Source organism: Centrocercus urophasianus, unplaced genomic scaffold (genome assembly GCF_019232065.1).
Source record: "Centrocercus urophasianus isolate 14NV4802_14NV808 unplaced genomic scaffold, USGS_Curo_1.0 seq_18, whole genome shotgun sequence".
Classification (NCBI taxonomy): Eukaryota; Metazoa; Chordata; class Aves; order Galliformes; family Phasianidae; genus Centrocercus; species Centrocercus urophasianus.
Window position 1 is genome coordinate 5,906,694 of NW_024884733.1, and position 17,402 is coordinate 5,924,095.

At 41.5% G+C, this 17,402-nt stretch overlaps 1 protein-coding gene across 7 annotated transcripts in view; it reads left to right on the top strand.

Moving 5' to 3' along the window:
• DNM3 (dynamin 3) overlaps nucleotides 1-17,402 on the top strand; it is a 166,941-nt gene that overhangs the window by 125,339 nt on the left and 24,200 nt on the right. For all 7 annotated transcript variants that reach the window (XM_042819179.1, XM_042819180.1, XM_042819181.1 and 4 more), the window contains one exon: nucleotides 17,187-17,351. In XM_042819179.1, coding sequence (XP_042675113.1) covers nucleotides 17,187-17,351 — 165 coding nt within the window. The remainder of the gene's footprint in view (nucleotides 1-17,186; nucleotides 17,352-17,402) is intronic.

Here is a 17,402-nt window from a genome sequence, read left to right on the forward strand (position 1 = left end):
TGTCTGCATTTTCTCTGTGCAAAGCTTGTGCTTTGTCAGTACTGATAGCCTTTAGGCTGATCCGTTACAGCTTTTAAGCAATATTTTTCATCATGTATTTCTTCACGCAGAGGAGTATTAAGCTATCTCCCAGAGTTTACAGTTAGTCACAGATACCTGAAAGATGGTCACAAATGCCCCATTCATTCAAAGCATGGAAAATTACAATTCAAATATCAGTGAAGCTACCTCTTTTGTTTCTGTGCATTTTGGTAAAAACACTCCTTTACTATGGTAACTCCACAGCCCCTTGGGAATTACCCTGTAATGCTTCCAACCTTCCTTTTTTTTTTTCTTGACAAGTTTCTGGCTATATCCTGGAAAACTTCTGGAGTCTGCTATGGATCTTTAGCAGCTGAAAATATGGGAGCAGCATAACCTGAAATAAAATCCATAAAGGAATTTTACATTGGGCAGGCAAAGCTTCCAGTGCAAACCAAAACGTTCACATTCACACTCAATAAGCTAAAAACTCCTTAAGAGGAGAGGTAAAATGAGTCTGTCCTGGGCATCTGCAACAATTAAGAAGCATTGCTCCAGAGTGTGAGCTCTGCTTGACACAGAATATATGTGCTTTAGTTAATATTCCTACCTGGAATCTCCAACAGTAGTTTTTAGTCAGTCCAAATTCAGGCGGCACAGTGTTCAGCTCTGATCATTTGTCTGGAAACCACTGCAATCTCTTATTTTTCTGAGCCTACGTTAGGTTACTTTAAAATCTCTTTGCTGGAAGATATGCTTAAAAACACGTAACACGCTTCTAAAATGTTGTGATAATTAAAAAAGAAGAAAGAAAAAAAAAAAAAAAAAGATGAAAAAATGCTCATAGCCAAAGAAGTTTTACATTGGAATTGAAATCCAGCCATCCAGCCTTTCTTTTGCTAGAGTACTATTTCTTGCACAGCCTGCTGCGTGTCTGATAACATATTCCAGACAGGCTGTGCATGCAGAGAGCTTTTCATTCAGTTTCTTTGGGCGTAGTACAGCAAGATATTTCGGTCCAAAGCACTTAGATGCAGAATGTACTGAAATCCAGGCATCTATGTATCTTGAGAGTACGACTGCATGCAATCGACGGAGAAGCACTCTCCAAAGCTGTAAGGAAAAGCATTCTTTTCATGTTTCTTCCCAGTTTGCATTAGACAACTCATACAAGAGCTAGAATATGAGACAGGCTTTGCAAGGAGCCACAGCAGTTCTTACTGGTTTTTGGGTTTCCCAAAGAGATCTGTTCTCGGTAGGTTGTTTTGCTGCCAAAGGTTTTATCATGTAGACCAAGTATCGTAAGGAAACAGACAACACCATCTTCATGTGTTTTTAGACATGTTATTTACTGGGGTTTCCCTGAAGAAAGCTTAGGAATTCTTTCCTCATGACTCACTGACCAAGGGATTGTTTTTATATAAACTTTCCTTCAGCTGGTTAGAGTTGGAACACAGTGTCTTCTGCTCCTTCTGGGGTCTGACTTTGCTCTTAATTTCTTTTAATGGATGTTCCTGCAGCCAACAGCATGGTTTGAACCTCCTGGCCTTTCCCTTCACCCTGTGTCCCATGGCCTTGAGAATCACTGGGCCAAGTCAGCCAGTGGAAGTGCTGGTGGCAATCGCTGCTTCTCTATCATTTTGCTTCTCAGCTTTTTGCCTTGTAGGGCTTTTTCAGCTCCGCACCTTACTTATAGCTTAGGGGGAGCATGCTGTTGACATTAGCCAAACCGGAGTTTGTCTTTTACATGCTGAAATTAAAACAAAAAGTTGATGTTTGACTTCAGCGGCGTAAAGGTTAAAAGCTGGAAAGTGCTGCTTTTCCATAATGGAAATCACTAAAGCTGGAGAGACACATGCCTTCTCTTACATACCCCTGAATCCTTTCCCACCCTCCTTCAGTGGCTGCAGTGGAGTCGTCTTTTGCCAGGAGAGCGGTGTAGAGTCACTTTTAATTACCTCCTTCCACTGCTTTTGATTTTGAGCCCAACTGATGGCGCCAGGGGCTGAACCGCAGGGAGATCTCCAAGCAAGTCCTGCGTGTGTCAGGCAGCCTTGCCAGGCAGATTCTATACAGCCCACTGCACTTCCTTGCGGTGTTTTGGTTATTGCATTTTAATTTTTTTAGCCTGAGACAGGAGCTACGTTAAAATCTATTAGCTCTGTGAAGCGCTTACAGAGAAATTCCAGGTTATGGTCACCAACTTGTCTTCTGCACTTTGCACCCACTATAGATATCTGTCTCACTTCAGCTATGTATATTCTGTGTGTACATGTATGCAATTTCATATGTTTCATTGAACAGGTAAAATATCCCATACGTACATGGCATTATTTTAGGCCAATAAACATGCATAGTTCTTTGAGTCTTTTTCATATCCCAGGATTGGATTTCTTTATTTTTACAGGAACAGGAATGGTTTAGCTGGAACGAAAATGTTCATTCCACTGCATCATTAGCTACAGGCAGTCTTCAGTTGAAGCCTTTCCCATTTTTCATGTTAAAGCTGTAATAGTTTGACTATTAATCAACATGTAGGATGAATTTCTGGGGCTGAAAGAGCTTGCCTGCATGCCTGTAATTTAAGCTGAACTTTTTTTTTCCCCTTATGAAAGGAAGGTAGCCAGAAAATAAATTATATTTTAAGGAGTTCACCTCTCTCTCACCCCTTTCTACTATTCCCCTTCTGATAAACACCCCAAAAGTTCTCCTGACACATACAGAGAGTTAGTTGGAGTAGCAGATTCTCCAGCGTGTCATTTGATAACTCTAAGGCATCCTTCTGCTACACGAGGTTAGCTGTTGATGTGTTGATTGCATCATACCTGATGCTCATTACTGAAGGCTTAGCCCAATGTGCTTTTAGTAATTCAAAAGTTAATTTTAGGGTCTCACATGAAGTTTTTCCTCCCCCTCTCCATTGCAAGAAAGCTGTAACCAGCAACCTATATGGTAATGGCAGCATCAGTATCTTTCATCAGCTCTTTAGCTGCCTTCTCAGCAGTCTGCTCTTTTCTCACAAACAACATGTGCTCTTACCAAATTGGATTAAGGCTTAGGAAGGGTGACAGAAGGTGCCAAGTCAGCCTGTGGGACCAGCTTCTTGTACGGGCAGTGACAGTTTGTTTGCTCCTTTTGCCATTCAGGTCACTCTTTCTTACAGCCTGGTCCCTCTCCTCCACGTGAAGAAGAAGGTGAAGATACGCAGGACTGATATTCCAGTTTTGAGACAATAATGGAAAAAAAATCATTCCCGGAAGGGCAGAAATTGTTTTCTTATACCATTTCTCTCCTCTAGTCTCATCAGGCTCTCTAAATCACTCTTCACAGACCTGTGGAACATGCAGTCATTCTCCAGCCCTCCCTGAAGGAAGTGATCAAAAAACAATCTCCATGCCCAGTGGGTTTTTAAGAGAGGTCTTTTCCAAAGGCCACATTCATCTTTTCCCAGGCTCCGTGAGCAGCAGGAGCAGCTTTGGGATGATCAGTGTGTACCTGGGAATTTTCCGAGACCACTAATCAAATATCCTCACTCTTTCCTCCCAGATATACTCTCCTGCTTAATGGGAGTGCTGATGCAGAGCCTGTTCCAGCTCTGAGACCAGGGCGCATGCTTTGGAACATGGACAAGAACCCTGTGAGGGAGGAAGGAAAAAGGCTATACAGTTCATATAAGATGCAGAAATATTTCAATTTAACTGTCTAGCCCTCTTGAAAACTGCAGTGCTCTATCCTATAGATGCTGAAAAGCAGCTTCGGTGCAATTGCAATAAAATCCTGTTGTTCTGGCCACTCAGTTTCATTTGACTATTAGTGAAGTATGCAGCATCTCTGGAATCAAGGGAGATATAGAATGTTATCTTTCACCAGATGGCATATAACCTCCTCCCTCAGTGATCTGGAGATGATAACACCTGTACTGTAAAAAAAGATGTTTCCATTCTTGGACCTGCATTGCTCATAACAGAGGCAAACGCGTTCACCCTTTTTGTGGCCGTGTGATAGTATTGCCTTAGAATTGCTTGATGCTTTGTTAAAGGTGCTCAGGATTTCTTTTATTACTGCTAGCTGATGAACCTCAGTCCAGCACAGCAGCTGTCATTAGTCTGCCATTGTGTAACTTGTATTTAATCCTGCTTCTGTTTTTCCAGTCCTTGACATTACCGTGTCCTGCAGGACACCTTTCTGTTGTCCACTGTACTGACAGTACCTCAGTCGTGTGTTATGGGCAGAAACAACATTACCCGGCAAGTTCATGCTGTTTTCTTCCAGCTGGACTATCTGTTGGACACTTCGATGATGAAACCCTTTAAGGCTGCTAGTTCTTCCTGCCATGCTGCCGTGTACCTATCTGTTACTTTATGACTACCATTCTTTTCATTAATACCCATCCTAACAAACTCAATGAGCAGTCTTCTAAAGATATCGCTTATAACTCTACTGAAACTAAGATCTGTAAAATTTCCAAAACATCAGTTGACTGATTGAGTCTGATGTCTTGCTTGTTTGTTTATTTGTTTATTTTGGTATGCCTGTCTTTAAAATTATGTTCCAAAGCTTTGCAGCCATTACACTTAGACCTGTATTTCCTTGCACTGTGGATTGTGTTTCACCTGGGACAGTTGGTAGAAGAATACAACAGCTTTTCTCCTTGAGAGACAAAATACTTTGCTTTGAGAAACTCAATGAAAATCTTCATGATATATAACAATCTTTGGGGCTGCTGACTCAGATTTTCTCTTGCTCTGGATGGGAAGAAACTGCCTATGGCAATGATGAGGAGCTGAACGCAGTAATTCACACTCTTGTGATATAGCAGCATTTTTTTCCTTTGATCTCATCAGTAAGTTGCACCCTGAAGTACAGCCTGTGGTTCCAGACCATGGGCTTTCCTTATTTGCTTCTTGCCCGGCCATGAACTGGTTTTCTCTCAGATTTTTGCATTTCTATAGGAACTGATTGCATTCCGATTCTTCTTCCAGCACTTCCAAACATGCAATCATATTCCCTCAGGCTATTTTTTCCATTAATGCATGTTTCATATAAGCCTTTGCTTTCTTCAACCATGGTTTACGAGTTTATATCCTTGAAGGTTTTCTTACCCATAACCATTACCTGTGCACGTATGCATGTTATCTGTGTGGGGGTTTAATGAAGCATGTGAGTTTATAGACATCTGTGAATTTAAAGGTGCTAGTTTATGCTGAGATACGTTTCTCTCTAATTCTAGAGACTATTAGGCACAAATGAGAGTTGTTTAATTTGGAATATGTAATTATCAATTGAAAAATCTGCACTCTTTAGGATGCCTTGTCAACACCTCACATCTTAAAATGCATAGTATCTAGAAAACTGTGTTGTCAACCTTTTCATGTGAAAAACCAGTACTTTTTCTGTGTTTGCATGGGTCTTTGTTTGCAGTGATTAATGGTCCACTAACAGTGTCCAATACAGTGCAGTGTACAAAGTGCCTTTGATGCCAGACATTCTACAGTGCTGTGCAGAAACTAAAGCTAATAGTGGTAAGCCTGAGAGGACTGGAATGTTTTCAATTTACTTTTAAACAAATGACTTTATTGTGCCATTCTCACATGGGAGTAAATTCCACAGCCTTGGTGCCACATGAGACAAAACTTTTATACCTGCTGATTTCTGTTTATAGTGGGAGAGAAGAAATTAACCTTAGTTAGGAACTGGGGGGGAATAGGACGTAACTATTAAACTTGGTGGGAATTTTTCCAAGGGCTTCACTGAGAGCAGAGTTGGATGCAGTTGTACAGGATGTAGCTGCAGGATGATTTGTGGTGCAGAGCAGAGTTAAGGAATTCTGTATTCCTGGAAATCAAACTTAAGAAGGGCACCTATAGGAAAAGCTTTAAAAATGGTTTTGCCTTTCCTGCAGCGTAAGGAAGCCCTTGTTGTAGTCTGATTAAATGCTGGTGGAGTTCAGGAGGAAGATGCCTAGTGACTTCAGCTGGAGACAAATGAGGCCAAATTCCTGAAGGTAACAATTCTCAAATAAATAATGAGCATCTGTGGGGAAATACGAATGACGTCCTTTGCTATAGGAGCAAAAGTACCTCAGAGTGCATCACTTTGATGTGGCAAAGGTTTTCAGGAGGACAGGAATGAATGAGTCTTTAATGCTTACAGGATGGTATAGATCCATGGATTTGTAAAAAAGATGCAGGTATTCCTTAAGTAAAGGAATCCCTTCAGTGTTGCTCCAAGTGGGAGAACCTCTGAAGCTAATATGTGCATCATAGTCTTCTAATAATACAGATTCTACTTCAGAAGGTCCTTTTTGATCAGTACCTAAGGGTACATTAACTGATAACAGAACCAGTAATACTAGGTTCTTTTTTAAAAGGCTCACTAGGTCCTTTTGTACTAAACCTTTTTTTCTCATTACTAGGCTTTAGTTTGGTGAACACTGTGGTTTTTATTGCTTTACAAATCCATAAGCAGTCAAGAAAAAATTTAAGTTTTGACTAATGTTTTTATTTTCACATTGGCCATCTACAATTCATTAGAATTTTATGTTCAGCCACTACCTGGAAGTCCAAATGGAAAAAAAAAAAGAAAAAAAAGGCAAGTTTAGGTGATACTTAGATGAATGCAGCTGCACAACTTGGACAAGTGGATATACTCACTTGAAAGTGGCTCTTAAAACCTTTTGTTTTTCTCTGATGCTCCAAACCTCCGTCTGGTCTTTTCCAAAAATAATACATCTCTTTTGCTCACCACTTTGCCACAGCTTCCTGTAAAGCCTTTCTTCATTTACAAAATGAACAGTGTAAGTGGTGCACATTATTTTGCAGTGTCCTTGGAACCCTGATGTCTTTACTGCCTCTGCTTGGGCCTCAAGATGAGTTGCACCTTCCAGAGGAAGACACTGCAAAAGCTTTTGTAGACTGTCACGAAGGGTAGGGAAGAGGGCCTCAGAGCTGTTTCCATTTTGACTTGTAAAGCATGAAAGTTCTGTCCTGTTTGTTTGTCCTCAATGGTAGCTTTTGTCCTTTACTAAAATGACATGGTGTATGTGGACTGTGATCGAAAAGAAACCAATGTGTGTATAGGGGGCAACAGCTTTTCCATAGCCAAGTGCTCCTACGAGTCAGGCTGGGATCAGGAGCATCACTTGGCAGTGCTGAGAAGCCTGTGGGGCAAAGGCAGCAGCACTTCCTCCCCAGGTAATGCTTGTGAGGAGGGGATGTCAGTGGGGCCAGGCTGTTCTAGCTTTCCAGGCTGGGTAGAGTAAGGAAAAATCCTGTGCTTTTGTCTCATGTTCCTCGAGTTATCTCTGACCCGCTTGCTTCCTGCCCATCTGGAAGCACAGGCCTCTGGCTTGCAAAATGTCCTGGGAAAAGAGAGGAAGAGGAGGGGGTACACTGCTAGGGAAGCATCTGATCCCCTTTGTCTCCCAAGTACCTGTGGACATGGGAATATATCTGTGCTTAAAGGCTGCTCCCTGGGGGGCCCCACTTTGGCAGCACACCGGTAGGGAGCACATGTGCTGAAGCCAGAGAGTGTCTCAAATAAATTGCTGCTTGAGTCTCACCATGCAGGTCTTAATAACCCATGAGCCTTAATATGGCTGTAAAGCTATAAATTCAGGGATTTTGACCTCAAAGTCTTTGTGTGTGTTTAAAAATAGCTCACCCATCCTCATTTTATCACTTCATATACTCTGACACAATTTTGGAACCTGACTCCATTCCATCCAGCACTGGGGAATGCTATAATTAAGAATCAGTTTTGAAAGGCTGTTCCCTCCTCGCTTAAGGCAGAATAAGGCCGTATGTATTTTGCAGGAGATTATAAACAATTCATCAGCTAAAATTAGCAGTAAAAAGGGAGCCCCAGTTCTTTCCTGTGCTGTGGTTTGTACCACAAAGACTCAGTGTTTTTAAATCATGACAGAGCTCTCGAGAAACCTTGAAAGCATATTGTGTGTGTGTCACTTTGGCTCCGTTTGGAATAGTCTCACCTCTAAGCCAGAAGGCCATGGGTTCGAGTTCCTCGCCCGCCCTTGGATTTAGCTGTCTCACAGTAATTTTATTGCAGAAAACATTTTAAAATAGAACCATGAGGGAAGAAGAGTGAAACTTTGTCTATAGCTGTATTGCAAGTTGTTTAGATATAGGGGTGATGTGATAAACCACTGGTTGGACTGTCCATCTCTGCTCAGCAGCCAGCAACCCTCTGAACAGGGAGAGGAGAGCCCTCGTGTTGTGGCAGCTTTTTTACCTCTTGACAAAAGAATTTCTAATCTATGTGTGCGAGTGTGAGCGACTGCGCCATGTCTGAAGGAAGTCTGCCTTTTCATTGCGCTGCCACAGGAACAGGGTTCCTTGTGTGTGGTGCAGTGCAGGAGCCAAACAATCAGAGAAGTCAGGTGGTTTTACTGTACCTTTTGCTGCTGATCAGCATGCTACAGGTCACTGCAAAGCTGACTGGCAGAAATAGACGGATGAAGCGGTAGGTTAAGGTCGTTGTAGCACCAGTAAATGCAGATGGTCTCCGTTGTACCGATCAGCTCCATCCTGTGTCCGCTTGGCCCTCGGGGCAAGGTGCTATCTCTGGTGCCCTGAAACTTCACCAAATAGAGAAAATCAATCTGATTTCAGGTTTAAACTTTACAGCTTGTTGTTTTTTGCCAACAAGAGCATGATCTTATGAAGTATTTGTTCAGAATCTCACTGGCTCTTAAACACAATTTGATTTTCTTTTCAGAAGAAAGAAAAAGAATCTTCCACTTTCTACTAGTTTTGTAGAATACTAAGAAAGGTTTGGGCCTATTTATACAAAATGGAAGCCACGCCAAAAAGCAGTACCAAATTTAATTTGATCTAGGGTTATAGGTAGCATAGTTGCTCACAGATCTGTTCTTCTCTTGAGAGTAATTTTGCCCAGTAATGTTCAGTTTCTGTTCCTGTCATATGAAACCCAAGTGCTCCTTTATGGGTGAATTTCTTTTGCTGAGCGATATTTGTTACACTTCAGTAAAGCTCTCTGTGCTTTCAGATTCCTCTCCTGTTCTGCTGTGAGGCAGTTCTGCCACAGGAATGCTGCAGCTCAAATTTTCACTTTCAAAGTTAAAGGACTTCTTAAATGGGGAGTTTACATGGTGGGAATCAGCAGTGCCCTACTGGCATAACAGCATCTGCCAGGACTCATAGACCACTGTGACTTTGCCTGACAGGGCGCTTATGGAAAACCCATTCCTAGGACCCAAGTTGCCAACCTGAATCTTTTGAGCAGAACTTTGGCCAAGATGCCTCTGGCTAACATCTGACTAATATCTGGGAAAGGTAGATTATCCGTGTAAGATTCTGGTTCTTCTTGTACGTTCACTTGCTCAATTAGATTAAATACGTACCTGCTCTTGGTTATTATTTTTTTCAGATGGCCAATTAGTGTGGATTCTACAGAGACTATGAAACTTGGGGTGAGAAACAGGGGATAATCCATCTTGTCATGGCAGGAATGTTGACCCATTTAGTCACATCTGGGATTCGGGTGGGGTGGTCTGTGCAAAGCCTGAGCTGGTAATAGTCTGTACAAACGAGGGGTAATAGCTGGGCTAGCCAGCTAGCCTGGGAGGGAGGTGTCTACTTGACAGATTTCCCTACTAAGATGTGGTCTACTCTGGGAGAAAAAGATTGAGAATCCTTCCCATAGAGTCTGGCTTAGTAATATTGACTGAATGCAAGGCAAAGGGGAAAGGAAATGGTGCTGCTCTGGAGCACAGTGATCCAACTGTGTGAAATCAGTGTGGGTGCTATTAAAATGCCATCTTCCTCTCCCTTCCCCTTTCCTTCCTCCCTCCCTCCCCCCTCTGCTGTCAGCCTGGCTGAGGAAAAGTCAAATAACGTACGACTGTGTTCCTTGGCATCACAACTGCAATTTCCCTTTAGGGGCTTCAAACTTGAGAATGAGAGGTTTTAAATCTTGCTGATTCGTGCTATTCCAGCAAGCATATGTGTGAGGAGAAAGAACAATACCAGCTCAAAACAGAAATCACAAGTGAGAAATCATTGCGGCTAACTCAGGTGTTGCAGAGGCCAGTTGGAAAAATCAGACGCTGAGAAAAGTAGGAAATAGCTTTGTTTAGAGCTGGGAAGGTTAATGAGAATGAATTAGAAAGCACTCTCTGTGTTTTCAGCCCCCAAGGATTTGAGCAAAGTTAGAGGAATTTATTTACTGATTATCCAGACTATACAACTGGCAATAAGATTAAGTGAGGAATTTTGGAACATGCTGACATTTCTTATTTGCATCATTTACTATGGAGATCATTTGTCGGTACTGCACTGGGTTTGTGGTGAAGCAGGGCTTAGTCTGGCCCAGGAGACAGCTCTGGTACTTCTCATGACTCGGGGGACATGGGGGTGAGAACAGTTCAACATCCTCTTTTGCCTCTCAGAGAGGAAACTCTCAGAGAGGAAACAATTTTGTCTAGGTGCTTATCAGTGGGGAGTTTCAGAATATTTTCCTAGACATCATCAATTATGGAAAAAAGTGCAGTTCTAGGTGACACATTGCATTAGATCAGCTATAAATGAAAGGCGAGGCTGTAATTTATAGGGTCCCTGCATTGGATACTGTACAGAGCTCCTCCACTGCGAGGCCTCCCCCAAGCCCTTCCCTTCCAGGGTGCAAGGAGATATACATTCTGCCCTGCTTCTCTCTGTATGCAGATTCATTTAAACCAGCCTAGAAGGCTGGGAGAAATGAAGGAAGACCATGGAATAGGCACTCGGTACAAGATCTAGGAATAAAATTGTGGTTTTTATTCTTATTGTTCTCTCTTCTACCTCTACAATGACCACATTTGTGAAAAGCACACAACTCTTCTATACACACAGGCACAATAAACTATGTTTTAAATGCATAATTTGGGGCAAAATATTTTTCAAGATTTGCCCTCACCAATGCACCATCCACACACTGCACACTTACTGTGCCTTTTTCTAACCCCATGAGGTAGTGCAGTCCTCCAGCCAAAGCTGATGCACTGTTGCTGGAACAAGGAAAGCTTTGTTAGTCATCCTGTGTTGCATGGATACTGCTAAGCAAAAGTCCTGAGTATCAATCATTTCTGCCAACGTTTGGGGAACAGTCGTTTAAGAACAGTTTTGGTAAGGAGGAAAATATAATGAAGATGGATGGCAAGGTGTTAATTTCAGTCTTCATGAGGACTCTTACTACTCCTCTGATCAGTGCTGTAAGTGCCATCTTCTCTGGTAGAAGCTGCAGGATTTCTATTTGTTTCTGTTCTGGGCAGAACTACAAACCACCACCAACAGCCCTAATCTTCGTATCTGGCTGATGCCTGCACCCATTGATTGCATCCTCCAACAGCAACCTCTCTTGATTCTGCTCTCTTTACAGATAAGTCCAGTGCTGCTTTAGGCTACTGCCTTTGAGGTTTGCTTCATGTGCCATGTTACAAAAGCACAGTTACATCTTCTGAGCTGATCATCACATTTGGAGTCTTTATCATGATTTGAGTTCCTGGGTAACTCGCTTCCATTTGAGACTTCACAAAGCCCATTGACCTTCTTCTGCACTAAAATAATGGCAAATGCTACATCAATGATATCTCCCATCTATGTATTTCTTTTCTAATGTGCTCCCATAAATATGAGGCACTTCATCTGTTGTTATGACAAGGAAATTCTTTGACTGAAAAGTTTGCAAATTCCAAAGTAGTATTTGTTTTATAAACAAAGGTGCTGTTTTCCTTATGCCAGCCTCTTTCTGCTTTTGCTTGTCCAGCAGCCTGTTCTGAAAGGCATGAGGCAGCTGTTGGCCCGGACTCAAAACTTGCAGTGCAGGGAGGGTTATGTAAAAGTTCTTTGTGTTAGCGATGTACATGGCAGCAAATGGTGAAATTGGAGCACAGATTCTTTGAGGGGAGATTACTATTTGTGGCGATGCTTTAGCTTTTTGTTTTTTATTTACTTGGTTTTTGTAAAGAACAAACAGTAGAGTAGAAGATACCGCTGTTGTTTTTTTGTATTGTCAGAAACGCTCTTTCCTGTTGCAGCGTTGCCAGCTCATAATTTCATGCTGCTTTGCACCCAGTGTCACCCAATGGAAGGGCTGCAAGAGGTTGTCCAGCTCTTTCCCCTGCCTCAAAGCAGGATTTCTGCTCCTCTGTTTCCTCCAACCACTCTTAAAATGTGCTGCAAATTTCTGATATTGTAACAAATGAACTTGGATATATAATTCTTGTACTGATTTCATAATAGCAGGACATTGTTGACTAATATTCTGTTTATGTTCCACTGCAGATGCAGTTCCCTTTCTGCGGAAGAGCTACTTAAGTGGCCATTCTCATGCTGTGTGTTTATAACTGATTTATTCCTAAGTCAAATATTTTCTATTCATAATGGGTTTCATTTAGATTTTAAACTGTTTCTCTAGATCATTGTGAATTCTGGTCCTGTCATCTAACATATTTGCATTCCCTCAAGTTTCTTCTCATCTGTAAGTGTAATAAGCATGGGCTGTAACCCACCATCCTGAGCATTAAAGCATTAATAACCACATTAACTAACACATCCCATATGAAGTGCCCTTTATAAACTTTTCCAGTTTGACAGCGAGCCACTGACAGCTTTTCTATGGAAATGTGCACCCAATCCAGTAATTGCAAAGGGAGCACACTTCCTTTTATGAAAACGTCATAATAGTGTCAAAAAGCTTTGCTGAAGTCTGAAATATGTGGCATCTGACTTTATGCCCATAAGATCCAAATCTCTGCTCTAAAAGGAAATTGGACCGACTTGATGTGATTACTCGACATCCTCGTTGGTTGTTCCTTGTATCTTTTTGTCAAGTGCTTTGTTTCACAGTCTTACCAGGAGGAGACCTGCCTTCATTCCCTGCCTCTTGGTTTTAAGTCTAGAAGAACTTCCTTCAGCTGCACTAAGCTGAAAAATGGCTGAAGTTTACAAAAACTACCCTAAAGGCTTGCAAACTAGAAGACAAAAGTTACTCCGGATGTGTCAGAGTTCTGGTAATACATCATTCCTTTCAGTCTCATGGTTTCAAATCAGATTCTTGATTAAAGGAGGCAGGGAGAGCCTAGTGTAGATTTTGAACGTTTGGGATCATTAAAGTTATGGAAATATCTGGGGACCAGTATGTGGATTCAGCAGAACGTTTTAGCTCGTGGTCTGTGCTATACAATGTCTGCAACCACAAAGAAGAATCCAAGTAGACGATTGTTTAAACTAATCCAGATAGTTAAATGCTTCTGAATCAAATTGAACTGGCGATCTTCTGCATGGGTGTGAAGTGAGACAGACCAGGTGCAAGGGAAACCTGGATCGTAAGCTGCGTGTGGAGCAGCACGGGGCTGCAAATGAAGGCAGCGCTGCTGAAAGGGGCAGCCTGTGGGTGGCTCAGGAAAGGCAGCAGCGACTCACAGTCAGGAGATGCTGAAAGCATGAAGAGAGTGGCAGTTACCCTCTCTGAGGGGAAAGGACAGCTTCCAAGCTACCCAGGAAATGTTCTTTTTCTGCTGCTTGCTTTGTTGTACATACACAACAGCAATGTATTGTCATTTACTTGTGGTTCCTTCCAGTAAGAAAACCTCCCTGCGTGAAGCTGTCATGTGGTTTCAGAAGTCCTCTGGCAAAAGCCACGCTGTGTGCAGCTGAGGGCATATTAGCTACATTGCATATACAGCATCAGACGGCACCAAAGAGAGAATATCAAGAATCAGTTGAAAAGACTTGAGAGAAAGCAGGGGGCTTTAGGACAAATGCAACTTTCTGAGTGGTGCTGCATTAAAGAAAAATCCTGCTTGGACAAGAGAAGATAAAAGCAGATTATGTGTTCAGCAGTTATGAATTCAAACATAAATATGAACTGGAGGGAATAATTCCTTTTCAGGTGGTTGTTGTTATGAGCTTGCATCTGTAAATGAAAGATATGAAAGTCGTTTTTAAATGACTGGTTTCTCACAGCAGCCATGGATTCATTTTGTAGCACGCGGACTATTGCTTTGCTGCTGCTTTGGATTTTACCCTTTCATCAGTCACCTTCAAATCTGCTTCCCCTCAGTCATTTTTAATTGAATGCCTTTTTGATTACACAAAATTGGTTGATACACTGTTCTAATGAAAATGCTAGACAAATGCTCCTTCTTGGAACTGACATCAGGAATGTTATACAAGACATTCTTAAATATGCTGGCAGCTGCCCTGAATGTAATGAAATCATGGAAATTAGAAGTATTGCTCTCTGTGTGGCCAGCTCAGGACTGTTTTCAGTGTATTGCCCTGCTTTACTGTGAATTTCAGAAGGAATTAGTTCTCTTGGATATTTCTGGAGACACTCTTCAACAGTCTTATAATTCCCCCAATCAGAAAAATTATCCTGTTGTTCTGAGGTACTGTTCCTTTTTTTGGATTGCGTGTAATTACTCGTGCCTCCTTCCCTTTGCACCACATTAAATCTTTCCTCTTGCATCAAGGAGTTTACAGTCTAGAGAAGACTGATAACTTTTCTGGTCAAAATGCATCCGTAGGGTGAAATCCTTTTCCCACTGCAGCTAACAGTAAAATTCCCACAAACTTAAGGGGTTTGAATTTCACATGCAGTTTTCAGTTATCTCTTGTGTGACGCTTTAATTAATCCTAATATGTTTTTAGTACAGAAGAGTGGTTGTAATACAGTAGCAATGCTGTGTATTCGGTGTTTCACTGCCAGCTTGTCCTGCAAGGATCGTAAGGCAGCTTATGAAAGGTGAGACCTTCTGCAGAGCTGAAGGAAGAGAGATTATTTTCATTCCTTCAAATATGGAGAACTTTGAAAGGAAGGACTGTCTCTTTACTCTCTGTGGCAATGTGTCCAATGTGTAAATGAAAGCAGCATCCTGGTTTCCACGTTACCTTCTTCTATGTATTTTTTCTCCTATTTCTTATATCTAGCTTTGTGTATTTTCATCTGATATTCAATTTCACTTTCCATGGGCGAATCTCATTTTCTTTACTTGATTTTTAGCTCTCATTTATTCCATCATTTCTTTGCTGTAGGCTTCAAAAAGCTCCTAAAATGACTATAGTTGTGTTGATGCTGGCACCTAAAGCTTTGCCATTGGGATTAACAAGTTGTGGGTGATGAGCACTGAAAGGGGATGGTGGCTGCCCTGACCCTTGGGAATAGAGGCACAGAAACCCATTTCTAGGCTTCTTCCTTTTCTGCTCAGTATGCTGACACCTCTTGGCCTACATTCCAGTTTCTGCCAGCATGCTGTGCAGTGTGTGCAAAACACTGCTGTTACTCGGAGACTTGAGAATGCTTTTTCAGAATGCAGATGGCGTGCAGTGGGCTGAAGGGTGTCTGGAGCTGGAGTTAGAGTCACCATGATGCTCTGGCAGAAACCCAACCATTCTGGAAGAATGGAATGAAAATGGAATGCGGTGCGTCCATCACTTCTATCTTGTTATGATGCCCAGCATTAACAAGCACCCTTGTTCTCAAGTGCTGCTCTTGGCACTGAGAAAAGCCTGATGACGTTCGTAGGTGCATTGCAGTAACAGGGAAAGCTGCTAGAAGCAAACATCTCCATTGTGTGGGGTGTGATGCCAACACTTGCATCAAAGTGCTTGCTGGCACTAGAAGCCTTCAGTTGGGATGGCCGGTCAGTAGGAATGCTATGGTCAAGAGCTTTTGTAATAAATTACTGAAGGTAATTTATTAAAAAGTAAATTACTTTTTAATTTTTAGAGAAAACAAATCAACAGTATAAAATCAGCTCCATTACAGTTTCAAACAAGACATGGACTCCTGAAGTATTACTCACTCTCTGTAAATATCACCTGTGTGCCTGTATATAGAAGGTTAAATGTTTGCAGACGTATCACTCTTTGACTTTAAGATCAGAGACTAATTACTATTTTCACTTTACATTCTCTTGATGAGGATAATGATAAACATCTGTCACTTCGCTGCTTAGCAAGCTAAGAGTCTTACTGTAATCTATCTTTTAAACAGGGAGAAAGAAAAAAATAAACCAGCAGCAGCAGAAGTAAGAATGCATGGACAAACTGTAGTTGGTATACACAAGAAAGTATTCCAAATCAGGTTCAGGGTAATTGTGGCTCAGCGTTTTGTGCAAGGAGAGGCCTCTTTCCAGCTCCAATGGGCTTTTGCTAACAGGTTGGCTACCAATTGCAACTGATGGAGGAGTCTGTAAAGGACTGCTGATGTGCAAAGTTTAGCTCAGTGCTATGTTGTCAGTGGAATTGTGCTGGTAGTGATATCTGGCTGGTATATAACTAGTTTCTATTATAGTTTATTAATTTTTGCAAGTAATTACTGTTTCCTCATGCTATCCACAGAACAGGTTTGGATTTTAGTTCATGCTAGCATGGCTGAAGTGCTCGCTGTCTTAGTTTTCAGGGAGAACTATTATGTGTCAGAGTCTGTGGAAAGGACATTGCCCTTTTACTTCACAGGTTGAAATTCCTTTCTTTTGGCGTCTTTGAGCCTCAGAAAGCAGTGTGATTTTTGTCAAAGGGATATTGTTCTTTTTACTGCTCAGTTTTCTTGTGTTTGTACAGGCCAGACCAAAGCAAAGTGCATACCTTTTAGCTTCCAGTTAAAATTCCTTGTATTTTCTTTAATTAGGTCACCTATTTACATACAAAGAAGGTTTTTTTCTGTCCAATGGAAAAGAGATCTCTAATATATAAACCAGCTTGTGTTATGAGCATTGGAACCAATGATGTTTTTGCTGTTATCCTTCATAAAAAATCCTTTGTTTAGATAGGTGCTATTCACATCTAACAAGTCTGAGACTGAAATGCAGAATTTGTCACAATTGAGTCAGCTTTGGGTAACAAGGAAGTTTTGTCCCCATAAGAGGGTAAAATTCAATATCCAGACTTACAGCGTTGCATGAGTCAGGCAGGCTGGATCTGGATGGTAAAAGATTTGACATTAAACATTGCTGCCGGTGATCTGAAATAGTATCTTGGGGTGTCATTTACCTTCATACATCTTCACCTGAAAACCTCCAGACGTTCTTTGTGTGAGTTGCGTTACTGGTTTACTACGTTGTAAGTCTATTTTTTCCCCCAGTATATTTCCAGTTTGCTGTAATCTGAAATATTTGATTTTTCCTTTCTTCTTCCATGCAGACTGAAAATGATGAGAATGGCCAAGCGGACAATTTTTCAATGGACCCCCAATTGGAGAGACAGGTGGAGACAATTCGAAATCTGGTGGATTCCTACATGTCTATTATCAACAAATGTATCCGAGATTTGATACCGAAAACAATCATGCACCTTATGATCAATAATGTAAGTAACAGCCATGATTCTAGACTACTTCAACGTCTGTTAAATCTCTTG